Here is a 27,053-nt window from a genome sequence, read left to right as displayed (position 1 = left end):
GATTGCTTTGACTATTCAGGGTCTTCTATGGTTCCATACAGATTTTAGGATTTTTTGTTCTAGTTCTGTGAAAACTGCTCTTTGGTATTTTTATAGGGATTGTGTTAAGTCTAGATTGCTTTGGGTATTGTGGAACATTTTAATATTGATTCTTTCAATTCATGAACATGGAATATCTTTTTATTTGTGTCATCTTCAATTTCATTCATGTTTTAGTTTTCAGAGATGACAGCTCTTTCACCTCATTGATTAAGTTTATTCCTAGATATTTTATTATTTTTGGTGCAGTTGCAAATGGAATTGTTTTCTTAATTTTTCTTTCTGCTACGTTATTAGCTTATAGAAATACAATAGTTTTCTGTATATTAATTTTGTGTCCTGTGACTTTACTGAATTCATTTATTAGTTCTAGTAGTTTTATGGTGGAGTCTTTAGGGTTTACTATATATATATAGTATCATTTGTAAATAGTGAAAGTTTACTTCTTCCTTACCAATTTGGATGGCTTTTATTTCTTTTTCTTGTCTGCTTGTGGTGGCTAGGACTTCCAGTACTCTAACAGTGCTGAGAGTTGACCTCTCTCTTCTGTTACTGATCTTAGAAGAAAAGCTCTGTTTTTCACCATAGAGTATGATGTTAGCTGTGCATTTTTTCGTATGTGGCCTTTATTATGTTGAGGTATGTTCCCTCTACACCCACTTTCTTGAGAGTTTTTATCATGAATGGATGTTGTACTTTGTCAAATGCTTCTTCTGCATTTATGGAGATGATCATACGGTTTTTATTCTTTCCGTTGTTAATGTGATTTATCATGTTGATGGATTTGTGAATATTGAACCACCCTTGCATCCCTAGAATAAACTCCACTTGACTGTGATGAAAGATCCTTTTAATGTATTGTTGGATTTGGTTTGCTAATATTTTGTTGGAGGTTTTTGCACTTATATTCATCAGAGGTATGTATTGGCCTATAGTTTTGCAGGATTTTTGTTTTGTTTTGTTTTATTTTGGTAGTACCTGTCTGGTTTTGGTATCTGGTTTTGTATCCCTCCTTTTTTATTTTGGAACAGTTTGAGAAGAATAAGTATTAACTCTCTTTTTAAAAAAAATGTTTATTTGGAGAGAGAGTATGTGCATGTGCGCGAGCCAGGGCAGGGGTAGAGAGAGAGAGGGAGAAAAAGTAGGTGCCCACTGTCAGTACAGAGCCTGACATGGAGCTCGATCTCACAACCTTGAGATCATGACCTGAGCTGAAATCAAGAGTCGGACACTTAACCTACTGAGCCACCCAGGCTTAAATATTTGGTAAAATTCACCTGTGCAGCCATCTGATCCTGGACTTTTGTTCCTTGGGAGTGTTTTTTTACTGATTCATTTTCATTGTGAGCAATCAGTCTGTTCAAATTTTCTATTTCTTCCTGATTCCATTTAATTTTACCCATTTCTTCTAGGTTGTTTAGTTTGTTGGCATAAAATTTTTCGTAATATCTCATATAATTCTTTTTATGTCTGTGGTGTTGGTTTTTATTTCTCTTCCTTCATTTCTGATGTTATTTGATCTTTTTTTTTGTTGATTAGTATGGTTAAAGCCTTGTGAGTTTTGTTTATCCTCTCAGCTCCTTCAAATATCGAAGTTTTGTTTTTAATAGATGTCCTATAGTAGTTTTCAAAGTTTTTGTTTTAAAGTATCTTTCGATAAAAAATAGGAAGTCCACTGCCCTTTACCTTGTTGGCAGAATGCCCAAGAAGATTCTATTTTAAATAATTAGTGACTTTCTCTTTTTTTTCTTTCTTGGTGTTACTTTGTAGTTTCTGAAGGATGTTGCAAGATGAATTTTTCAGTCTTGGGTAATTTTAGTGTAAATTAGAATATCTACTTATATACCGTATATTACATATTTTGGTTATTTTTGAACCTTTTGTGATTTTTTTTTCCTGTGTATTATTTTGGTTCTGACATTTTAGAAATTATCTGAAGCTCTTTATAAGAAAATGTCTTTGCTAATGTTCCATTATAAGTGCTTTTGATTGAATTAATTTAAAAATAATTCATTTGGGGTGCCTGGGTGGCTCATTCGGTTGAGCATCTGACTCTTGATTTCAGCTTAGTCATGATCCCAGGGTTATGGGATCCGAGCCCTGTCTCTCTGTCTCTCTCTCTCTGCCCCTCTCCCTGGCACTGTCTTTCTCTCTCTTTCTCTAAAGGAAAAAAAAAAAAAAAAAACATTCATTTTACATTTTTGAATAGGTAATACATTCCATATGGCACAAAATTCAACAGGGATAAAAGCTTATACAGTGAAAAGTCTCCCTTGTCTGCTAACCATTCAGGTCTCCTCTGAGATAGCTAATACCAGTTTATTGGTTTCTTATGTATCCCCCTAGTAAAATGTAATACTATAAGTATAATTCATTAACATACAAACACATGCATGTTCCCTCTGTTTTTAAACATGAAAAGGGAGCATGTTGTATACATCACTATGTTCACTTGTTTAACCTTTTTTCACTTAAGAACTGCTCTTGGAGATAGATTGTTATCAGTAAATAACTGCTTTGAGTTTTATTAAAGAGGAGGATCACAATTTATTTAATTTCTTCTTAATGATTTCTAGTCTTATTTTACTCATTGCTACAATAAATATTCTTGTTCATGTCATTTCACATGTGTATGAATATGTTTGTAGGATAAAATTCTACAAGTGTTGTTACTGGCTCTAAGGATAATTGCATTTGTAGTTGCGGTAGATACTGCCAAATTGCCCTGTATAGAAGCTGTTAACTTCTCACCAACAAAGTATTAATATCTGTTTTCTTACACCATTACTCAGCAGTATGTTAGCAAACTTTTGTCTGTATCACACTGATGATGAGGAATGGTTTCTTTACTGCAGTTATAATTTACATTTTAAAAATTATAACTGATGTCAAATTATTTTTTCTTGTGATTAACAGCCCTTTTTTTTCCTATTTCATAATCTATTCATATCTTTTGTCCTTTTTTTTTTCTTTTGGGCTGATTGGTTTCTTAATTGATACACAGGTGTTATTTTTGAGAGAGAGAGAGAGAGAGTGCAAGTGGGGAGGCAGAGAAAGAGGGACAGACACAGAATCCGAAACAGGCTCTCAGCTGTCCGCACAGAGCTCACCGTGGGGCTGGAATTCGTGAACCATGAGATAATGACCTGAGCCAAAGTTGGACACTTAACTGACTGAGTCACCCAGGCACCCCAAGACTGTACATGTTAAGAAGGCAACTGGCAAGACATACACTTACATGACTTACATACATATATATGTAAATATAAGGAAGAAATAAGCAGGAATGAGGTGCACAGAGAGGAAATAGGATGAATTTAGTAATATGTTCATGTCACATGTTGCTGTTCATTTCTTTTTTTTTTTTTTTAGTTTTTTTGGAGGTCAGGAGTTTATTTTGTGCTCTTCTTGAGTTCCTGGGCTTTTTGCAGTTTCCGCCTGCATTACAGCACTTGATCCAATGTAGGGTAGGCCAAAGGGCCATTCCCATGGGTGCTTATAGAACTAGCTTATATTTTCACTAGTTTCAGACTGAGCTAGGAACTTTAGATCCACTTGTCCAGAATTGGACTGAATATATAGGTGGGATTCACTCTGCAAAAGACCTAGAAAAAAAAAAAAAGAAAGAGTTGTCAGTACTAGTAACTGTGCATTTGAAGCTAATGAAAGCTTTCAGGAGCTCATAGCCTGAAATGGTTTATTCTGTTAATTTTTAAATATTCATCTTAATTTATAGATTGTGAATCCATATAGAATCGACCAAGAAAAAAACCATGTCTTTCAGATTCAATTGATGTGATTCCTTACGAGGAATTCCAGGAAAATACAGGAGCAACATTTCTTTCAAATTTATGTCATGGATACACAAAACTTGTCATGTACTCAGAGCTCACAGACACAGATCTACGTTTGTTTAATGATTCTGTAATTTTTATTTTTTGGTTATGTGCATAGTGGGAGTAAAGAGTTCTTTTGATTAAGAGAACAAAAAAGGAAGTGATGAAGTTTTGGGGTGATGGTGGAGTTTGTGGGGTCCAGAGCTGATGGCCAAGGAAGAATTCTTGAAGACGTCTTTGGTGCAAAAAAGATGATTTTATTAAACCATGGGAACGGGACCCATGGGCAGCAAGACCTGCACTGGGGTTGTAGGGGGGACCGTTTTTTATGGAGTCCGGGGAGATAAAGTCCAGAGGGAGTTTCCAAAGAGACTTTCACATGCTAAAGCCTTACTGGAGGCCTAGCTATTGTCAAGCTAAGGTGGTTTTTCCCTCTAGCAAAGCATTAACCTTAAGACTGCAGGGAGTTCCTGGACTTTAGGCTTGATGGGATTGCCTTTTTCTGGTAAACTGACGGACTCTTACAGTTTAACCATTTGGGTTTTGTCCTTTCCTGTTTTTGGGTAGCTGGGAGTGTCCAAGGAATATCCTACATGTCCCACCTGGGGGTAGGGGTTGCTGTTACCCTGCACTTTGCCTTCAGTGTGCCCCACACTCCCTCATTAGAAGTGCCGTAGTTTGGGATTAATAGAGCACACTAAGGGCAGTTGATTCTAGTCGCAGCTCTGTCTCTGAACAGCTACCTGACTTGGAGTAAGCAATGTTAGATCTCTGAACCTGATTTTAAGTATCTATTCAATATTAGGGTTAAATGGAGAGAGTGATTTCCAAACCCTTTCTTGACATGGAATTTTATATTTAAATGAAATCTTACATAGAACTATAAACATAAAACCTATAACCACAGACCTGCTTGCGCTAGTGACTTTCTCTCTGTCTCTGTCCCTGATGAACATCAGATTGGGTGATGAGATTTATCTGTAAACCTTTATTTTGTTATAATATATTTAATACCTGTCCTAAATTTTGATGCTTGGGCATTCTTGGAATCTTTTACTTCCTTTCATTTACTGAAATTGTAAAATACTGAAGTAGGAAGGGCCTTAGTGGTTTTAAAGTTCATAGTTCTGTTTTGTTTTTTTTTTTTTTTTTAAGATTTTATTTTTAAGTGATCTCTACACCAATTGTGGGGCTCAAATTTACAACCCTGACATCAAGAGTCATATGCTGTACTGACTGAGCCAGCTAGGTCCTCCTGTATTTCATCGTTCTTAATCCTAGAGGTGAAGATGGACTTCAGGTTGCCTGAAGCTTCTGAAATTACATGCAAAACCTTTATGTTTGTGATTTTCTTTTCCTTTCTTTTCCTTCTATCAGATGCTACAAAAGATCCAAGACCCTTTTTGATCTGGTTCATATGTGACAATTACCTACCCATTAAGTACTTTAAGATTCAGTTTTCTCTTACAATGCTGATGTTAAGTCGACTACCCTTTTATAAAGTTACTTGTATGTTAATAGTTTCCTCTTCTCCCCAGCAAACTGGTTAACATTTTCTATTTCCAATCCTAGGCATATCCTTGGGCCCCAGGTTAGAACCTTTTTAGATAGTGCTTCTTAAATTTTAATGTGCATACAAATCACCTGGAGAACTATTAAAATGAGTTCTTGTGTGTAGGTCTTGTGTGTAGCAGTGGTTGATACACAGAATCCAGTACATGTTTGTCTCTTCATATTTATTAATTCACTTATTGATTTATTTTTTCATTTTACGTACAAACAATAAATGCCACATTTTGGGGTACCTGGGTGGCTCAGTTGGTTAAGTGTCCGACTCTTGATTTCAGCTCAAGTCATGATCTCAGTGTTGTGGGATTGAGCCCCACATCAGGCTCTGCACTGATGCAGGTTAAGATTCTTTCTCCATCTCTTTCTGCCCCCTCCCCACCTCACGTGCTCACTTGCTCTCTCTCTCTCTCTCTCAAAATAAATAAACATTAAAAAAAAAAAAAAGCCAGGTATTTATCAGATTCTAAAGTACTTAATAGGAATACATATATAGTTGATTAAGGATAAGCTCTACCTTCCTGGAACTAGTTTTTAGTGTTGTTTGGTAAACAAAGGAATTAAATTTGGTTATGTTAGCCTTGAATTGGTAGCACATAGTAAGGTGCTCAAAAATTAGGCAGATGAAGTGTTTTGGGCTATCCAATAGACAGTTGATCTGGACTACCCATTAACTCTGTTAGCGTGACCTACAGTTACATTAACTGTGATTGCTATGTTACACATTTGGCTAGTTCTGCCCAAACCCCTAGATTTCCTTTTTCATGTGAAGAACAGGGCTTTGGATATATTGAAATTGAAGTGACAGAGGTATATAAGAGTAGAATTGTCCTGGAGGTATTAGAAATGTGGCTTTAGAGTTTAGATAATATAGAGATATTAAAAATTGTTTTTTTGGTAAACAGCAAAACACTAAAAAGGGTTAACTTGCTATTACTACTTTGAGAGTAGTTACAAACATCTAAGGAGAGAAGATTATTAGAGGGAGCCATAGCTGTTTTGGTATTTAATCATAACCATAGTGTTGCATAGGTGATTTATAGGTTTGTTTTGCTTTGACAATATTAAAAATCATGTGAGGTCTTCTTCCTTCTAATACTGTAAGCATATAGTCTGGTATTTCAACAGAATGCCAGGTTTATTCTGTATAAAACAAAAGAATAGTGTTAAAAAATTTTTTTTTTCTTTTATGATATGGTGAAAGTGGAGAGGCTTATACATTCTTTACCTAGGAGGAAAATTGCAAACAACCTGAATGGCCAGGACAATGGTTTAAAAAATTGAGTTGCAAAAAAAAAAAAAAAAAGTAAAATAAAAAATAAAAGTAAAAAATTGAGTTGCCTAATGAGACAGTGCTTAAAACAAATTGCTTTAATAATATGGGAAAATGCTGAAGGAAAAAAAGCATGATACAAAATTGCATATACCGTATGATCTCAGCCACATTAAAATGAGTAAATAAAAAGACTAGAAGGAAATATATCAAATTAGGTCATCTCTTGGTATTTGGGATTACAGACTTATTTTTTCAGTTTACTGTAATATAAATATATATATATAACTACCTGGCTGGCTCAGTTAGTAAAGCACGCAACTCTTGATTTCGGGGTCGAGCCCCATGTTGGGTATAGAGATTACTTAAAAATAAAAATCTTAAAAAAATGGCAACAAAATGATCTTTGGTTCTAGTAGACTTTCTCATGCAACTTTAGTGCATATTATTAAAGTTTTAATGTGTACTTAATATTTCGGTACAATCGTCCTTTTTTGTTAGCTTAGATGTGTTCATCAGAATCTTCCGTGGAACTTTAAAGAGTATACCTGTCTCGGGGCACCCGGGTGGCTCAGTTGGTTGAGTCTTTTTTTTTTTTTTTTTAATGCTTATTTATTTTTTGAAAGATAAACAGAGTGTGAGCCGGGGAGGGACAGAGAGAGGGAGGGAGACATAGAATGTGAATCAGGCTCCAGGCTCTGCAGCATCAACACAGAGCCTGACATGGGGCTTGAACCCACGAAACATGAGGTTATGACCTGAGCTGAAGTTGGACGTTTAACCAACTGAGCCACCCAGGCGCCCCAAGTCTGAGTCCTGATTTCAGTTCAGGTCATGATCACAGTTGTGAGCTTGAGCCCCATATCAGGCTCCAAGCCCAGCTTGAGATTCTCTCTCCCTCTCTCCCTCTCCGCCCTCCTCCACTTGTACATGCACTGTCTCTCAAAAAAATTAAAATTAAAAGGTATATATATATCTCACCTCTACCCCAGAGATTCTGATTAAGTAGATCAAGAGCAGGGCTAGCATCTGTAGTTTGTTTTTTTTTTTTATTTTTTTTTTAAATGTTTATTTATTTTTGAGACAGAGAGAGACAGAGCATGAATGGGGGAGGGCAGAGAGAGAGGGAGACACAGAATCAGAAACAGGCTCCAGGCTCTGAGCTGTCAGCACAGAGCCTGATGCGGGGCTCGAACCCACAGACCGTGAGATCATGACCTGAGCCGAAGTCGGATGCTTAACCGACTGAGCCACCCAGGCGCCCCTAGCATCTGTAGTTTTTTAAAGCTCCACAATTAACGTGAAAAGGCACCCTAGCTGAGAAAGTTGTCTATAAGCAGAAGCTGGTATGATACTTACTTTGCAGCAGCAGATAGCAATTTCTGAACTAACATTTTAAAGTATTCACTTGCATTTAGTTGTTAAACTTAAGAGGAAGGCAGCGTATTTGAATTAGAAAATAAATCCAAATACGGTACTATATTGTTTAAAAGCTAGCTAGAAAAAAAACCTTACACAATATTCCATTTAATAATATTCCATATCTAATTCATGATGTGTTTGATTTTATCTTTTTCTCCCTAGTGAGTGGAGTGCCATAGAAAAAGAAATGGGGGATGGACTGCAGAGTGCTGGTCACCATATGGATGTGTAAGTACCTAGAGCATTTAAGGTAAAATCCAAAGTGAAGTTCAGTGATGAAATGATAGTGATTCTTCTGTTCTGCTTTTATCAAGTTTGCTGGCTTTTATGTTATATGCTGTGTATACAGATCTGACTTACACAAGCTTATTTCAGAAATGCAAGATTAATTTAAAACATTCAAAAATCCATCAGTCCGATTCATATGTTAGTAGAATAAAGAAAACTTGTATGTTTATTTCAATACATGTAGAAAAGGCATTTCAACATCCACTCACAATAAAAATTCTCATCAAACTGGGAATAAGAGGAGTTTCTTCAGTTTTAAAACTTATAGCTAATGTACTTAATAGTGAAGTATTAAAAACTTACAGCTAGTATTGTACTTAATAGTGAAATATTGATGCTTTTTCCTAACATCAAGGAATAAGGCAAGATTGTCTGCTCTCACCACTCCTGGTAAACATTGTACTAGAGGCTCTAGTCCAGCAAGGAAGAGACAAGAAAATCAAATACGAGGCTTAAATCTTAGGAAAAAGTAAAACGATCTCTTTTTGTAGTTAACAGGATCTTTTACATAGATAATCGTAATCAACTAAAAGTATTATAGAACTAACAACCAAATTTAACAAGGATGCAGAATACAAGCTCAATATATAAAAAATGTTTTTATGTACTAGCAACAACAATTAGAAGATAAAAATGGAGAAACAGTGCTTTTTATAATTGCATCAAAACAAAATACTAAATGAAATACCTCTACACTGAAAACTTTATATATAAACACTGCTGAGAAAAAAATTAAAAAATTTTTTTTCTTTATTTATTCTTGAGAGAGAGACAGGGTCTGAGCAGGAGAGGAGCATAGAGAGAGGGAGACACAGAATCTGAAGCAGGCTCCAGGCTCTGAGCTGTCAGCACAGAGCCCGATGTGGGGCTCAAACTCACGAATTGCGAGATCATGACCTGAGCCGAAGTTGGATGCTCAACTGACTGAGCCACCCAGGTGCCCCTGCTGAGAGAAAAATTTAAAGACCTAAATAAATGGAGAGATAAACTGTGTTCATGGATTGGAAGCGTCAGTAGTGTTAATATCTCCATTCTTCCCAGATTGCAGTCCCAATCAAAATTCTGATATAAATTTTTAATAGTAATTGGTATTACTTAATTCCAAAATTTATATAGAAATTTAAAGGACCTAGAGTAACCAAAACAGTCTTGAAAAAAGAACAAACCTGGAATATATTAACTGATTTCAAGACTTCTGTAAAGCTATATCCTGTAAATACAAGATAGGTATTGGCATAAAGGTAAACAGATCAATGGAACAGAGAAGAGTCCAGAAATAGACTGGGATTTAAATAGTCCATTTCAAGAAATGGTTCTGGAATAACTGGATATGTACATGGAAAAAAATTAACTTTGAGCCATCTTTCACACCTTACATAAAAACAAATGCAATTTGGGTCATATACATAAATATAAAAGCTAAAATTACAACTTTTAGTAGAAGCACATGAGAATATTGTTGCAAACTTCAAGTTAGCAAAAATTTCTTTTTATTTTTATTTAACGTTTATTCATTTTTTAGAGACAGCATGAGCAGGGAAGGGGCAGAGAGAAAGGGAGACACAGAATCTGAAGCAGGCTCCAGGCTCTGAGCTGTCAGCACAGGGCCCGATGCGGAGCTCAAACTCACGAACTGCGAGATCATGACCTGAGCCGAAGTCGGACGCTCAACCGACTGAGGCACCCAGGCGCCCTGTTAGCAAAAATTTCTTTAAAAAAAATCATGAAAAAGAACCAAATTTTTAGTTTTTTCTGTTTTCTTTTCTTTTCTTTTCTTTTTTTTTTTTACTTAGAAGGACAAGGAATTTCAAAGAAATTTTTAAATGGTAAATTGTTCTTTATCGAAATTAAACATTTTGCTTATTAAAAGATACTGTGGGGCACCTGGGTGGCTCAGTCAGTTAAGCGTCCAACTCTAGGTTTCGGCTCAAGTCATGATCTCATGGTTCATGGGTTCAAGGCCCACATCAGTCTCCACACTGACCGTGCAGAGCCTGCTTGGGATTCTTTCTTTCCTTCTCTCTCCCTTTCTCTCAAGATAAATAAACTTAAGAAAAAGATAATGTTAGGGAAGGGAGAAATGGGGGAATTAGTGTTAGAGAAGATGAAAAAGTTCTGGAGACAGATGGTTTGGAGACAGATGGTCTGGAGATGTGGAGATAGCTGCACAGAAAGGTGAATGCACTTAATGCCGCTCCACTGGACACTTAAAATGATTAAAAGGTAAATTTCATGTTATGTTTATTTACTACACACACACCATTAAAATAATGAAAAGGCTAGCTACTGACTGGGAGTAAACATTTCCAACCAGAATATGTAAAGAACTCTTACAAGTCAGTAACAAAAAGACAAAAAATACTTATTTTTTTCTAAATATTTCTTCAGGCCATATTCAAGCTGACTGGCTACTTTTCAGCCTTAGAAAGTCTTCCAGCATTGTGTTGATTTAGCATTTTCAGTATTTTCAGGAATTTATGATTATCCCTTCAGGTGATTTAAAGTGTTAAGTAAACAATTTCAGTACTGATATCTAAAAATCATTACCATTTAAATTTTTGTACCCAAGGATGTGCTATTTATCCTTATACTATGTTTCCTGTCTTCAAGCCACCAGCCCTGTTTTTTGTTTCCTTAACATTCTTTCTGAATCATAGATTTATGAATTAAAGGCAGTTTTTCTTGTTCTTAATAATGATTCTCAAGACTTTTTTCAGTCATGTGGAAGAAATTCCATCCATAGTCTAACAAATGTAAATTTGTAATTACAGAATATGTACTTGGCCTCTTTTAGAAACCCTATAAGCACATAGTTTTTCAGAAGGTTTATTTATTTTTTACAACTTCAGTAAATTTTGTTTGCTTGCCTACATGAAGCAGGCCTGGAGACATAAATTATATTATTCTTCTATTCTCATGCTAGGTAATCAGAGTTAATTTGAAAAGTTATATACCATACAGAAGTAGTACATGACATAACCCACATCCTTATGGAATTCATAATGTGATTGGAGAAATAAAACTAACACACAAGACATTACTTTGATAAAATTTAATTTCTGAATTGTTGATAAAAGACCAGAAGTGGTGACTGGAAACTAAAGTAGTCTGGGAAGATCTCCTAGAGGTGCTGAGATCTGTGCTTGTAGTATTTGGAGAAGCAGTGTCAAGAGCGGTCAGTCAGGTCACATTTCTGTACAAGGGAAGACTCCTGTCCAGGAATGAGAATGATATGGCAATAAGGGGCTTGTATGGGTCAAAGCAGAGGTTGCTGGGGCACCTGGGTGGCTCATTCGGTCAAGCATCTGACTTCGGCTCAGGTCACGATCTCACTTTTGAGTTCGAGCCCCACGTCAGGCTGTGTGCTGACAGCTCAGAGCCCGGAACCTGCTTCAGATTCTGTGTCTCCCTCTCTCTCTGCCTCTCCCCCACTCATTCTCTCTGTCTCTCTCTCTCTCAAAAAATAAATAAACATTAAAAAAATAAAATAAAACATGTTAAAAAAAAGAGATTGCTATTGACAATTAGTATAAAATAAACCTTCTAAAATTTTTTGTAATCTTTATTTACTCTAGTTTTCCTTTTGCAGCTTTTTGGCATTACTGTATGTAGTTGGTGCCAGGAATATTTGTTCACCAATTATACTAAACTCTTATTTTTTCTGCAGATTTTGTAGCCCTTTCATAAAATATCTTTGAACAAAAGATATTATAGTCTTATGGTGCTTCTTGTGTATTTTTTATTTTTAACATTTATTTATTTTTGAGAGAGCAAATGCATGTGCTCGTGGGTGGGGGAGGGGCAGAGAAAGGGAGACAGGATCTAAAGTAGGCTCTCTGCTGAGAGCACAGAGCCTGACATGGGGCTTGCACTCATGAATTGTTAAATCATGACCTGAGCTGAAACCAAGACAGGCGCTCAACCAACTGAGCCACCCAGGAGCTGTCTTATGGTGCTTCTTAAGCTACCTGTAAGAAGGACCTTTTTGTTTGTTTTGTTTTTTATTTCCAAGCCATTGCTGATCAAAACATTTTGGTAAAATTCAATAAAATTTTCATGGTAATTAAAAATTGCTACAGGGGCGCCTGGGTGGTTCAGTCAGTTAAGCTTTTGACTTCAGCTCAGGTCATGATCTCATAGTCCATGAGTTCAAGCCCACATCGGGCTCTGTGCTAACAGCTCAGAGCCTGGAGCCTGTTTCAGATTCTGTGTCTCCCTCTCACTCTGCCCCTCCCCTGCTCACATTCTGTCTCTCTTTCTCTCCAAAATAAATAAACATTTAAAAAAATTTTTTTTTTAATTGCTACAAACGTTTCTCAATACTTATTCTCACTCTGTGTACTTATTTTGTTACTGAAGGTAGCAAATGGTCTGTTGGACCATACATACTTTGAACAACACTTCTTTCTATCATTAGTACTTTGTATCATGATAAAAGTTTGTATGCAATGTTTTTTAAACAGGTATGCATCTTCTATTGATGATATTTTAGAAGATGAAGAACATTATGCAGATCAGCTAAAGGAGTATCTGTTTTATGCAGAAGCACTGCGGTAAGTATAATAAATGTTCCAGATGCAGCCCTGTGGCTAGTCACCACTCTCTTCACTTCATATGTTGCCAGAAAGTAAAGATAGTAAGGTGATTTTTATTTATTTATTTAAAAACATTTTTTTAAATGTTATTTTATTTTTGAGAGAGAGACACACACAGAGTATGAGTGGGGGAGGGGCAGAGAGAGAGGGAGACACAATCCAAAGCAGGCTCTAGGCTCCGATTTGTCAGCACAGAGCCTGGTGCACGGCTTGAACTCACAAGCTGCAAGATCATGACCTGAGCCGAAGTCGGACGCTTAACTGACTGAGCCACCCAGGGACCCCAAAGATAGTAAGGTGATTTTTAAATGAATTCATCCCCCAGGTATTGAATGAGGTCTCCTTGTATTCCTCTGTATTGCAGAGTGCTGGGTAGAGGTATTTAAGACCAGCCCTGTTCTTGAAACGTGGTATTGATAAAACTAGTCAGTCTCCAGCCACAGAACTGTTTGTATGTTGTTCTTTCTATTTGTTCAGTTTGAAGATTGGATGCAAAATACAAATTGAGTGTGTGTAGGTAGCCCTGTCACTAGGCAATATGTTGCCTTTTTAATTTTGTAATTTTTCCCACATCTGCTTATCTTCTTGGTAAGATTGTGTAACTTCTTAATATCAGGACTTTGTCTTCTGTTTTTATGGTATCTCTTGCAGAGCCAAACAGAATTCTCTGGTATATAGTTCTATTCTAGAAGAAATTAGCATAGGGGTGCCTGGGTGGCTCAAGTGGTTAAACATCTGACTTTGAGTCAGGTCATGATCTCACAGTTCATGAGTTCAAGTCCCACATCAGTCCCTCTGCTCTCAGCACAGAGCCCGTTTCAGAACCTGTCTCCGTCTCTCTCTGCCCCTCCCCAGTTCACATGCTCTCTTGTCAAAAATAAATATTAAAAAAAGGAGAAGAAATTAGTATATTTTTTCTGTCCAATTTAGAAAAATGAATCCATTTACCTGAAATAGGTGGCTTTTGGCTATAGCCACTTTGGGTTATTTTCCTGTCATTTTTAAAAGCAATATAAGAATATAAGAATATTAGTATAGAGGACCAGTGTTTCTTTAGCGGTTTAGTAGCTGATACAAAACATCTGTACATTTTTAACCTTGCTCCTTCTAGAGCTTTGAGTACTCAGGAGTTTCACCAGGTATTTGCATGTTACCAAGCAAAAGAAAGTTGCTGAACAGAGTGGAATTCTGTACAGTTCTTAAAAACTATAGAAAAGATGAATGTATATTGATATGTCCATGGTATATAGTTAGGTAAGATAATATGTAGAATCACTTGGGGCGTGTGTATATGTGTATTTGTAAGTGCCTACCTAAGGTCTGGCAGAATATGCACCATCTATTAATATTAACATGGGTTGTGTCTGGATAGTGGAGTTGGGAAGAGAAGGAGTTCTTGAAAATTTTTTTATTTTGTACATTTCTGTGCCAGAATCTTAGTTTTGTTTTGTTTTGTTTTTTTACACTAAGCATGGGTCACTTATTTGATAGTAAAAACTAAGACATTTCTATATAAAGATGAAAAATTTGAAGGAATACTCAGCTGCTTTGTGAGATTCCAGTATTAGTTTCTATGTTACACAAAAGATTTCATTAATGTATGTGATAATGGTATGTTTGTTGAGAAAAATGTTGCAAGCATCTTAAAAAAAAACATCTTTTATTATGTATACTTTTTATGCTTAGGTTCTAAATTTAATTTTTTTTAATATTTATTTTGAGAGAGAGAGCATCAACAGGGGAGAGGCAGAGGGAGGGAGAGAGAGAGAATCCTAATCTCACAAACCTTGAGATCATGACCTGAGTTGAAATCAAGATTAGACTTAACTGACTGAGCCACTCAGGCACCCCTGGTAGATTTCATTTTATATTGGGCTATTGCATTTTAAACTTGAAAATTCTAGGTACATATTGTAAATATTTCCTCTCTACCCCTGGGGAGAAAAAAATTTTTTTTCTTGAAAAAGAAAACAACGTGTATGCACAACCAGGGGACAGAGAAAGAGAAAGAGAATCCTAAGCATGTTCCACACCCAGCACAGAGCCCTACATGGGTGCTCGATCCCACAACTGTGAAGTCATGACCTGAGCTGAAATGAATAGTTGGATGCTTAACCGACTGAAGCACCCAGGTGCCCCTGAAAAATTTTAATATGTTAAAAGAGAAGCCATAAAAATTAAGTGGCAGCACTTTTTTTCATCCCTAGGGCTGTATGCAGGAAACATGAACTTATGCAGTATGACTTGGAGATGGCTGCTCAGGACTTAGCATCCAAAAAGCAGCAATGTGAGGAACTGGCAACTGGGGTGAGTGTGTTTCCATTTCAGTCTCTGGTATTAGTGCAGCAGGCCTTACAAGGAATAAGCTGCAGTTGTAATACCCAAGATGCCTGTAGCTTTTATAGGGGAATAATTTATGGGCAACTTTGTAACTCCTTGGTTTGTGATCTTGATATAAAAAGATATAAGCCATTAAAACATCATATTATATAGCAGTGTAAGAAATTCTGCCAACATTGCTCTGTATAGTGTCTTCTCATTTATATTCAGTCCAAGTGAAAAAGCATTATTCTTTGTGATTGAAATAATGACTTTTACAAAGTAAATCATAGAAATTTTAGCTTATTTTGAAAAGGTTTGCCTAGTTTGAATCAGTTCATCTCTCATAAGAAGGAGCTTCTGGTATAGGGAATAGTTGTGAAGAAAATTCTGTATCTTATTTTATGAACCTTAGATCATTTTTATAATCGGCTTTCTACTGTCTAGCCATTTTATTGGAATAAATTAGCTGTCGTAGTGAGAGTACACAATCTGGAAATAATAAAAGTGACAGTGCTACCATTTACCAGTCACTTCATACTTAACAAGTACTTTGTTATCTCTGAAAAGTCACAGATATATGTTGTAGTAAAAGACCATTTGACTATGAAACATGTATATACTAGGCTTGATTTCTTTCTTTCTTTCTTTCTTTCTTTCTTTCTTTCTTTCTTTCTTTCTACTTATTTATTTATTTATTTATTTTTAATGTTTATTTTTGAGAGAGAGAGAGAGAGAGAGAGAGACAGAGCATGAGCAGGGGAGGGGCAAAGAGAGAGAGGGAGACACAGAATCCGAAGAGGCTCCAGGCTCTGAGCTGTCAGCACAGAGCCCAATGCAGGGCTCGAACTCCTGGACTGCGAGATCCTGAACTGCGAGATCCTGACCTGAGCCAAAGTCGTAAGCTCAACCCACTGAGCCACCCAGGCACCCCTAGGCTTGATTTATTTTTAGAACTGAGGGGAAACTCCCAGGCCATTTTCAGGGAGCATGATTCTCTACTCTTACATGTGAAGGGAAAAGTGTTTCCCTTAGTAATCTCCAGAGAGTAAGGAAATGTTAAAGCACTGATGCTTGAGGCTACCCTCCAAGGGAAGGCATCCTATTTAATTGATAACCAAGTTTCAGTGTGTATTACGCAGATTTTTAATGTTTTTTGTTTTAGTTTGGCCTATTTCCTTTGTCACCTGTTGGATTTTTTTATCTATTTTTTATGTCATAGAGAAATGTTTACAAAATGACCTCTAATCTAAAGAAATAAGTTGCCTAATGCTTCACATAGAAGTTTTCCATTTGATTAAGAAGTTCAGTTAGAATTTTTTTCTTTTTGACTATTCCATATTATTCCAGTGTTAGGAATCACATTAGGAGCCCCCTGGTTGTAAGACTTATTGGTGCTTCTGTACTGAGCTAGGAGGAAATGGCAAAAGTTTTGTTTCCCTTTTTTTAAAATTTTTTTAAAAATTTTTTTAGGGGCACCTGGGTGGCTCAGTCAGTTGGGCGTCTGACTTCAGCTCAGGTCATGATCTCACGGCTTGTGAGTTCAAGCCCCATGTTGGGCTCTGCGCTGGGGACATCTCAGAGCCTGGAACCTGCTTCAGGTTCTGTGTCTCCCTCTCTCTCTGCCCCTGCCCTGCTCATGCTCTCTCTCTCTCCTTCAAAAACAAATAAACATTAAAAAAAAGCTTTAAAAAAAAAAAATTTTTTTTAAATTTAAAAAAAATGTTTATTTTTAAGAGAGAGAGACAGAGCGAGCAAGCAGGGAAGGGGCAGAGAGAAGGAGACACAGAATCTGAAGCAAGCTCCAGGCTCTGGGCTGTCGGCACAGAGCCCAGTGCGGGGCTCGAACCCACGAACCGTGAGATCATGATCTGAACCAAAGTTGGACACTTAACCGACTGAGCCACGCAGGTGCCCCTGTGTTTCCCTTTTTAAAAAAAATGTTTAATTGTGATTAAATATACATAACAAAATTTATCATCTTAACCATTGTTTTTTTACCTGTGGCTTATTTTTCTTTAAAAAAAATTTTTTTTTACATTTATTTATTTTTGATAGAGACAGAGCACAAGTGGGGGAGGGGCAGAGAGAGACAGAGACACAGAATTCGAAGCAGGCTCCAGGCTCCAAGCTGTCAGCACAGAGCCCGACATGGGGCTCGAACTCACAAACTGCAAGATCATGACCTGAGCCAAAGTTGGACGCTTAACCGACTGAGCCACCCGGGCGCCCCTTGTTTATTTTTCTTTTTAAAAAATATTTTAATTTTTACTCTTATTTCAAACTCAGAAAACAGTGGAAGAAATTAGTACAGCTATTGAATTTACATTGATATAAATTAAAAGCAATTTTATGGAAGCATAGGTTATTGAAAGATTATACTAGGGATAATCTTAACCATTTTTAAGTGGTATACAGTTCAGTAGTAGTAAGTACATTCACATTGTTGTGTAACCAACCTCTAGAACTCTCTTCATCTTGCGAAATTGAAACTCTATACCATTGAACATCAACTATCAGTTTCCCTCTCTCCTCAGCCCCTGAGAGTCACCATTCTACTTTCTGTCTCTATGACTTTGACTACTCTAGATACCTTACATTAAGTAGAATCATGTAGTATTTGTCCTTTCATGACTTGCTTATTTCCACTTAGCATAATGTTCTCAGGTTCATCCATGTTGTAGCATGTGTTGGAATTTCTTTCCTTTCTCAGGCTGAATAATAATATTTCTTTATATGTATATGCCACATTTTGTTCATCCATTCACCTGTTTCTATTTCATTTTAGACTGTGAGAACATTTTCCTTGAAGGGAATGACTACCAAGCTCTTTGGCCAAGAAACTCCAGAGCAAAGAGAAGCCAGAATAAAGGTGCTAGAAGAACAAATAAATGAAGGAGAGCAACAGCTAAAGTCTAAAAATCTGGAAGGCAGGTAAAAATGCTGAGATGTTTAACAAAGCTAGACATGTGTACTACATGGCGGATTGTTGGTTTTTTTTTTTTATAACATTTCCCATCTTCATTAACATCCCTGAAATATAGTCTGTTCTTCAAGGGCAATTTTTTTTTAAGGTTTTATTTTTAGGGGTGCCTGGGTGGCTCAGTGGTTGAGCATCTGGCTTCAGCTCAGGTCATGATCACTCCGTGGGTTCGAGCCCTGCATTGGACTCCATGCTGACAGCTCAGCCTGGAGCCTGCTTCGGAATCTGTGTCTCACTCTGTGTTCTACCCTCCTCTCGCACGCCCCCCCCCCCCCCGCCCCCGCCTTGTGTTCTGTCTTAAAAATAAATAAACGTTCGGGGAGCCTGGGTGGCTCAGTTGGTTGCGTGTCCAACTTCAGCTCAGGTCATGATCTCACAGTTCATGAGTTTGAACCCCATGTCGGGCTCTGTGCTGACAGCTCAGGGCCTGGAGCCTGCTTCGGATTCTGTGTCTCCCTCTCTCTCTGCTCCTTCCCTGCTGACACTCTGTCTCTCTGTTTCAAAAATAAATAAAGATTAAAAATAAATAAACGTTCAAAAAAAATTTTTTTTAAAGATTTTATTTTTAAGTAATCTCTGGGGCACCTGGGTGGCTCAGTCAATTGAGTGTCTGAATCTTATTTTGGCTCAGGTCGTGATCCCAAGGTCATGGGATTGAGTCCTGCATCGGGCTCCATGCTGAGCCTGGAGCCTGCTTAAATTCATTCTCTCTCTCTCTCTCTCTCTCTCTCTCTCTCTCTCTCTCTTTCTCTCTCTTTCTCTCTCTTTTACTCTCCCTCTCCCCATATTGCATTCTCTCTCTCTCTCAAAAAAAAAAAAAAAACAAAACAGTAATCCCTACACCCAACATCAGGCTCAGACTTCCAACCCTGAGATCAAAGTCACAGGCTCCAATGACTGGGCCAACCAGACACCCCTATAACCTTTTCTTCTAACATGTAGTGATTGACTTCCTAAGAAATGTGAATGATCAAAAATCATGTTACAGAAACAGTTTTAGTATGGGGGAAAGAAAAAGAAGAATTTCAACTTTATAAAATTACTTTCCTGCACTTTTCCTGATTTCTGGCCTTTGCATATTCCCTTTGCCCTTTCTTCTCCATCACTCACAAAAGCCTGATGATTCTTCAGTGCCCAGCTCTTGCGCTTTCTTTGTGAAGCTTACTCCTAGCCTTGCAGGCTGTCATAGCACTTAGCTCATGCCAAAATAGCATGGCAGTTTTGTTTTGGGTGTTCAGGAGCCCTTCTAAGTCAGTGACTGTGTATGTTTCGTCTTTATGTTCCAACACCTTACATTGACTTGGCATGTGATTATTCCATAAGTATTTCTAGAAATTCAACTCAAAGGTCTTCCGTCACTGACTTATTTTCCTTATTGCTGTTTTTGTCCAATAGTACGTAGATCAAGGCAGACCAAGAGTGTATCATTGGTTTTGAGGTGTTTTTGTTAATTTTTAGAACTGGCACCAAATAAGTAAAAGTAAACTTTTATGAGTAGAGTTAAAAAGGTAAATGCCTCTCAGAATTTTGAAAACTCTAGTTGTCATTTAAAGCAAGTACATGATGATTGTGATACGGTATATCTTGTCAAAAGAGTGTATGTTTTCCAGTGACTCCAGGAGGGCAACTTCATGTGGAAAGAGCCATTTATAGCTGATTTATAGGAATAATTTGAAGCTGGAATTCTTGGGGCAAAAATATTGATTATTAAAATGAAGAAGAATGTATGACTGTCTCTGCTTTTTTTTTCTAGTATAATTTTTAGGAAGAAAAAAAAACTGTCACATATACAATAGTTTTTTCATCTATATAGACAAAAACCAATGCGAATGAGAACTGGTTATTAGAATTTATAATATAGTTTACATAATTTGAGTAAGTAATAATGTTGACTACACATTTTATTTCAGAGAATTTGTGAAAAATGCTTGGGCTGATATTGAACGCTTCAAAGAACAAAAGAACCATGATTTAAAGGAAGCTCTCATAAGCTATGCAGTTATGCAGATCAGTATGTGCAAAAAGGTAGGTTTTGGTGTCAGGGAAGATACGGTATATTCAAAAGTGCTTATGAATTTCTTTAAAACTAATTTCTCTTCCTTGGACTAGAAAGCTTATCATTTTAATTGAATTTAATTTTTTTAATGTTTATTTATTTATTTTGAGAGAGAGAGAGAGACAGAGTGCAAGCAGGGAAGGGGCAAAGAGAAAGACACAGAATCTGAAGCAGGCTCTGAGCTACCAGCACAGAGGCCGACGCAGGGCTTGAACTCACAAACCATGAGATCATGACCTGAGCCAATGCTGGGTGCTTTAACTGACTGAGCCACCCAGGCGCCCCTATCATTGAAAATGAAATTTTAAAGCCCATTCTTCTCCCCTTCTCCCCTTCCAGAATGTTTTCCAATTTCTCTACTTAATTTTGAAAGAAGTATTTTTTAATAACCAAAATGTCGATTACTGAGTCTTCAGTCACCTAAGGTACCAAATTTCTGTGCTCTATTTATATCCAGTATTTGCAAATATATACCAACAACTTTAATTGGATTATATGGTGTTCTTGGATATGATGGTAAAATACTGTTCCTAATAGTGATAGATAGTGCCTTGATTGGAAAATAGCTTAAACATTGGGGAAAATGTGGTCATGACATGGTTTGTTGTCATAGTGAGTCTTCCATGTAGCTGATGTCCATAGTAGAAGATATGAACATGGAAGCTTCATTTTGGGGAGTTTTTTTTATTATTTATTATTTTATTATTTATTATTATTTTTTTATTATTTATTATTTTTAAGAGAGAGAGAGACAGAGCACAAGTGGGGGAGAGGCAGAGAGAGAGGGAGACACAGAATCTGAAGCAGGATCCAGGCTCTGAGCTGTCAGCACAGAGCCCAGCGCGGGGGGCTCGAACTCACAAACCATGAGATCATGTGACCTGAGCCAAAGTCAGACGCTCAACCAAATGAGCCACCCAGGGGCCCCAGGGGAGTGTTTTGACAATACCAAAATCTTCCTAAAATGCTGTTGTAAGAACAAAATATGAAACATTCCTTCTTTTTTATAACCCAAGACCTGCCTATGTGTCTATCAGCTACTATCAGTGCTTTACAGTTTACCAGCACTTTGCAGTCTACCAAGCAACTTAACATGCATTGTCTCAGTAAATCATGTAAATAGCAAGGTGAATTCTCAGTTATGAAGACCTTCTTGGAAAAACCATGCTCATATAAACAACTTATGCTTTAATTCATCTGAAATGTGTATTTTCTGGCTAGTCACCATCACTTCCCTAGCCCTTTTCACTTGTATCACTAGCAGTAAGCATAGTAAACAAAGATATTTTAAGATGTAAACACCAGACTCTAGCATTAGTCAAGTGGGCTTTTTTTGTATTGGGCAAATTCATATTTATGCCCCAGTTAAAGTGTAAGTTACTCCATGTTATAGATCTTTGGGGTCACTTAAGAGAAGTTAAAATCATGACCAAACCATCTGCAGATGCTGACAGTGGAGTATGATTACAGCTTGGTGGTGTTTTATCTATTGTTGTCATTGTGCCACATCCTACTGCTTTACAGGGTGCCTCACATTTAGTCATCTTTCTAGCCTACCTTTTTTAATCTCAGGAGGTCTGAAAGATCAGGTAACACACGTTTTTTAGAGTTGGTTTTATTGTGTTTTCATAAAAGACTCATCAGTAAGCTCCTTGTGATCTTCTGTTTGCTGCTTTTCCAAAGGAAAATGCAGACTATATAATGGCTCAAAGGACTTTTCTCCCCATTTTACCTAGGGCGGGGTGGTTGAGGGTGCTAGAAATTAATCTCTGAATAAAAAGGATATCGCTGTAGGTGTATTTGGACATACTGTTGGATAGCTTGTATGTCTACTCATGTTTCCTAAGAAAACCATTACAGTAAACAAGAGTTTACTCACATGAGGTTTGAAAGATGTGTGTTCACCTTATTTCCCAGGAACAGTACTATAAAGTTTCATCATGTTTTATTTTCTTCCTTAAGTAGAATAATAGATTTTTGTATTTGAAAATCTACAGTATTTTTTTTTTAGAAACTTAAAATTAAGTACGAGAAGTCAAGATTAATACTAGTTTTTTTTAGATAAATATGATTATCTATATTTTATTTTAGTTGTATATTAACTTTTAAAATATACCATACTGTGTTATAGTGTCAGATATCCAAAGTGGTAATTGAATATAATCAAATGACTAAATTGAAGTAGTAGTAAACCAAAACAAAATAGTTTTATATAAAAAGCATTAATATTAGCATTTAAAAATCAACTATTCTAAGTATTATTTTGGTTAACCTTTTTTATAGTGAATTTTCTAATTTGTTGAATCAAGGACTGAGCTTTTATGAAATACTTGATTTGTTTTTTTTAACATTTATTTTTGAGATAGAGTGCAAGTGGGGAAGGGGCAGAGAGGGAGAGGGAGACACAGAATTCTGAGTAGGCTCCAGGCTCTGAGCTGTTAGCACAGAGCCTGACATGGGGCTTAAACCCATGAACCGTGAGATCATGACCTGAGCCTAAATCAGGTGCGTAACCAACTGAGCCATGCAGGCACCCCAATACTTGATTGATTTTTAAGCTACTTTATCTTTTCAAATTAAAAAAATGATCATATGGAAAAAGATATTCCATGCAAATAGAAGTGGGAAAAAAAGCTAAGGTGCAGTACTTAGACAAAATAGACTTTAAAACAAAGACTGTAACAGTAGACAAAGGGCATTACATACTGATAAAGGGGCCAATCCAGTAAGAGGATATAACAGTTGTAAATATCTACCCAACACTGGAACACCTAAATACATAAAGTAAATATTAACAGACATAAAGGGAGAAATTGATGGTAATACAATAATTGTAGGGGGTTTTAACACCCCACTCATATCAATGAATAGATCATCAAGGCAGAAAATCAATAAGGAAATAGTATCTTTGAGTGATGCTTTAGCCCACATGGTCTTAACAGATATATATAGAACATTCCATCCAAAAACAACAGAATACACGTTCTTTTCAAGTGCACATGGAATATTCTCCAGGATAGATCACATGTTAGGCCACGAAACAAGTCTCAGTAAATTGAAGAAAACTGAAATAATATCATCATCTTTTCTGACCACAATTGCATGAAACCAGGAATCAGTCACAAGAAAAAAACTGGAAAAACACAAACTTGTGGAGGCTAACCAGTATGCTAACCAAACCTTCAATGAGTTAATGGAGAAATCAAAGAGGCAATCAAAAAATACAAATGAAAATGAAAACACAATGATTCAAAATCTTTGGGATGCAACAAAAGCCGTTCAAAGAAGGAATTTATAGCAATACAAGAAACAAGAAAAATCTCAGGGCGCCTGGGTGGCTTAGTCAGTTGAGTATCTGACTCTGATTTTGGCTCAAGTCATGATCTCGCAGTTCATGAGTTTGAGCTCTGCATTGGGCTCTGTGCTGACAGTGCGGAGCCTGCCTTGGGATTCTCCATCTCTCCCTCTTTCTGTCCACCCCCTGCGCCCCACACCAAATAAATAAATAAACATACAGAAAAAAGAAGAAGAAAAGTCTCAAACAATGTAACCTACACCTAAAGGGTTTACAGAAAGAACAAAGCCAAGGTTAGTAGAAGGAAGGAAATGATCAAGGTCAGAGCAGAAAAACTATCATAAAAGTAACATACTCTCATTGCAAAAATTTTAAAAATCCAGAAGCATATTAAGTAAAAATTCTCTCCCTCCTCCCCCAAATCCCTTTTTAGAAACTTACCACTGGGGCGCCTGGGTGGCGCAGTCGGTTAAGCGTCCGACTTCAGCCAGGTCACGATCTCGCGGTCCGTGAGTTCGAGCCCCGCGTCGGGCTCTGGGCTGATGGCTCGGAGCCTGGAGCCTGTTTCCGATTCTGTGTCTCCCTCTCTCTGCCCCTCCCCCGTTCATGCTCTGTCTGTCTCTCTCTGTCCCAAAAATAAATAAATAAAAAAAAAAACGTTGGAAAAAAAAATTTTTTTTAAATAAAAATAAAAAAAAAATAAAAAAAGAAACTTACCACTGTTACAGACTTCATGTGTATCCTTCCAGACATTCTTACACATTTACAATCATTAAGAAAATATACACTTTCCTTTTCCCTGCACAAATGGGATTGCATTGTATGTGCTAGTTTGTAGTTTTTGTTTGCTCATTTGATGTCTCATAGATCTCTTACTGTGATAGTCCATATCTTATCCTTTCTAACAACCAGTACTCTATTAGATACTGCTTTATCCAGCCAAAGATATTTAAGATTTGAAGATATTTATCAAAGCTTCGAATATTGATAGATATTGGCATACTTAAATATTAAAGAAAATACTGCTTCTTCATAAAATATGTGTGTCTTATTTGGTGAAAAAATACCTTTGTTTCTACCACTTCCTTAGATTTTACTGCTATATTTTTATATACATGCATTTTTGTTTAAGCATATTAGGTATATTATATTACCTTTGTGCTAAATAGCCTGCCAGAACACTAAGAAGGATTTGATAATTCAGCCTGTTATTGGTTTTTATCAAAACATGTGTTGTTAGACTAATAATTTAATAATCCATTAATTTTTAAATAATTAATTTTTATTTAATTGTTAAACTAGTAAGGTATTTTTCTTTTGTTTTAAGTATTACGTAGAACAATTTCCTGAAAACTTATTTGGTTTACAAATAGAAATAATGCAAACGTGATATGAATAAATATGTTTGTTCTGAGCCTTGAAAACTCAGTTTTCCAAAAAGTTGTAGTAGCTCTTTCCCCATCTTGAAGATAGGCTATACAAGCAATTCTCTTTTTTCAGAAGCATTAGACATTCACTTATATTAGTCATTGCTAGAAATAGTGTCATATTTGCTGGACTTGACAGTTATTCCAAAAGGTGAAAGTAGCATACCAGTAAGCCAAACAGTTGGATTTTCAGAATCCTTCCAAGATTACATTTTAAAGTTTTTTTCTTTCTTGTTTTTGTTTTTAATAGGGAATTCAAGTTTGGACCAATGCTAAGGAATGCTTTAGCAAGATGTAATCCTGTGAAATGAATTTCTCTTCAATCAAAGTGCCCCAGAACAGAAGCACAAGTAAATAAAAAAAAAAAATAAAGTTGCTATCCAGTATACACAAAAATATATATAAGTTGAGTAAATTCAACTTTCTTTAATTTGATTGTAGTTGTGTTAATATAGCACAAAAAGGATGTATTTTAATGAATATTAAATATTATAATTTGAGGTTTTGGGGACTGGTGCTGATTCCAAAATGTTAATTTGATAATATATACCAGTATATTGTTTGTCAGGCTTCTGAACCAGTGACTGAATGAAAGATGTTAGATAATATGTTTATTTCAATGCCAGTTGTTTCAGATCTGTTTCTGTGGGGAATTTTTCCCCAAGATTGCATTCCTGTCTTTACTTAGTAAGACCCACTAATCTGTTATAGGGGGTTATTTTTTCTTGCCTTATAGTTGAGCTGTTTGGTTTGACAAAGCTCAGCAGAAACTTAGTGTGAACTCTAAGGTTTTCTCTCACATTCATTGATGCCCCCTATAACATTTGCATACACTAGAAAATGCCTTCAATTTGTGTTTTACCAGAATTTTGATACTGGTCAGAAATTTTATACTGCCAACAAAGAAGACTCAACTTCTCAGATATATAGTGGAACGCATTGTTATGATCCAGGAATTGCTGTATAGAAAGTTTTAATTGAATATGTTACCTGTAAGCACTAAATTCTTCTCAAATAATTCTTAACCTCAGTGATGAGCCTAAATTTACTATGCTTGGCTCTCTACACATGGCATTTCAGGGTACAAGATGTAGCATTTCATTGTATAAGATACATGTAGTGAATATATGTGTTAGTATCTTCATTATTAACATCCTTCTCTATTGCTTGGCTGTAATTTTTGTAAAGATAAATTATATTGTTTGTATGGTGTGTGTGTGTGTGTGTGTGTGTGTGTGTGTGTGTGTGTGGTATATGTTCAGAAGCCAAGTACCCTCATTTTGCTAGCTTTGCAGTATTTTAAATGTGTTCTCATTATTACTAATTAATGTAAAAAAAAAAATCCCCAGTACTGTTCAGCATTTGACTTTTTTACATGTTTAAAATGTTGCTGGATTTTTGTGCTGTTTGCCAGACTTACAATAAATAAATGAAGTATTGTGCTGATTTTCATATTTTTGTTATTTTAACAAGGTGATTTATACATATTAGTATCTGATGCCCTGTGAGAAAATAATAATAATACATGCCATATTATGTTTTGAAGTATTTAACTGTGTAAATTTATATTAGGCCAGAATTTGGATTTAAAAAAAATAAGATGCTGAAATGAGATATAACTTTCAAATTTTTACTTTTTTTTTTAAAGATAAAATTGTCGGAAACAAAAATCGTTTGTATACTCACCTCATTCCATTGAATTGTATCATCTCTTGACTCATGAAATAAAACAGCTTTTCATTTGGCACTTAAAAATCAAAAGTCTTCTCTCCAAAACTAACCTTAAATTAAATGTAAAATGTATTCGATTTTTCCCTACTAGCTGACTTAGTTTGAGAAGGCCATTATTACCTTTTTTTTTTAATATTTATTTTTTAAGGTTTATTTATTTTGAGAGAGTGCAAACCAGGAAGAGGCAGAGAGAGAATCTCAAGCTGGCTCTGTGCTGAGAGCA

At 36.2% G+C, this 27,053-nt stretch overlaps 1 protein-coding gene across 2 annotated transcripts in view; it reads left to right on the top strand.

Annotated features, from left to right (window-relative positions):
• SNX4 (sorting nexin 4) overlaps positions 1-26,545 on the top strand; it is a 70,210-nt gene extending 43,665 nt beyond the window's left edge. For both annotated transcript variants that reach the window (XM_019448663.2, XM_019448662.2), the window contains 6 exons: positions 8,299-8,364; positions 12,888-12,977; positions 15,227-15,326; positions 18,127-18,272; positions 20,232-20,346; positions 25,350-26,545. In XM_019448663.2, the coding sequence (XP_019304208.2) occupies positions 8,299-8,364; positions 12,888-12,977; positions 15,227-15,326; positions 18,127-18,272; positions 20,232-20,346; positions 25,350-25,397 (565 nt within the window). In that variant the 3' untranslated portion in view covers positions 25,398-26,545. The remainder of the gene's footprint in view (positions 1-8,298; positions 8,365-12,887; positions 12,978-15,226; positions 15,327-18,126; positions 18,273-20,231; positions 20,347-25,349) is intronic.
• The last annotated feature ends 508 nt before the right edge of the window (positions 26,546-27,053 follow it).

The sequence above is a fragment of the Panthera pardus genome, unplaced genomic scaffold (assembly GCF_024362965.1).
Source record: "Panthera pardus isolate Hobbes unplaced genomic scaffold, ASM2436296v1 HiC_scaffold_16, whole genome shotgun sequence".
Taxonomy (NCBI): domain Eukaryota; kingdom Metazoa; phylum Chordata; class Mammalia; order Carnivora; family Felidae; genus Panthera; species Panthera pardus.
The sequence above is the reverse complement of the archived record's forward strand: the minus strand, read 5'-3'. Positions and strand labels throughout refer to the sequence as shown.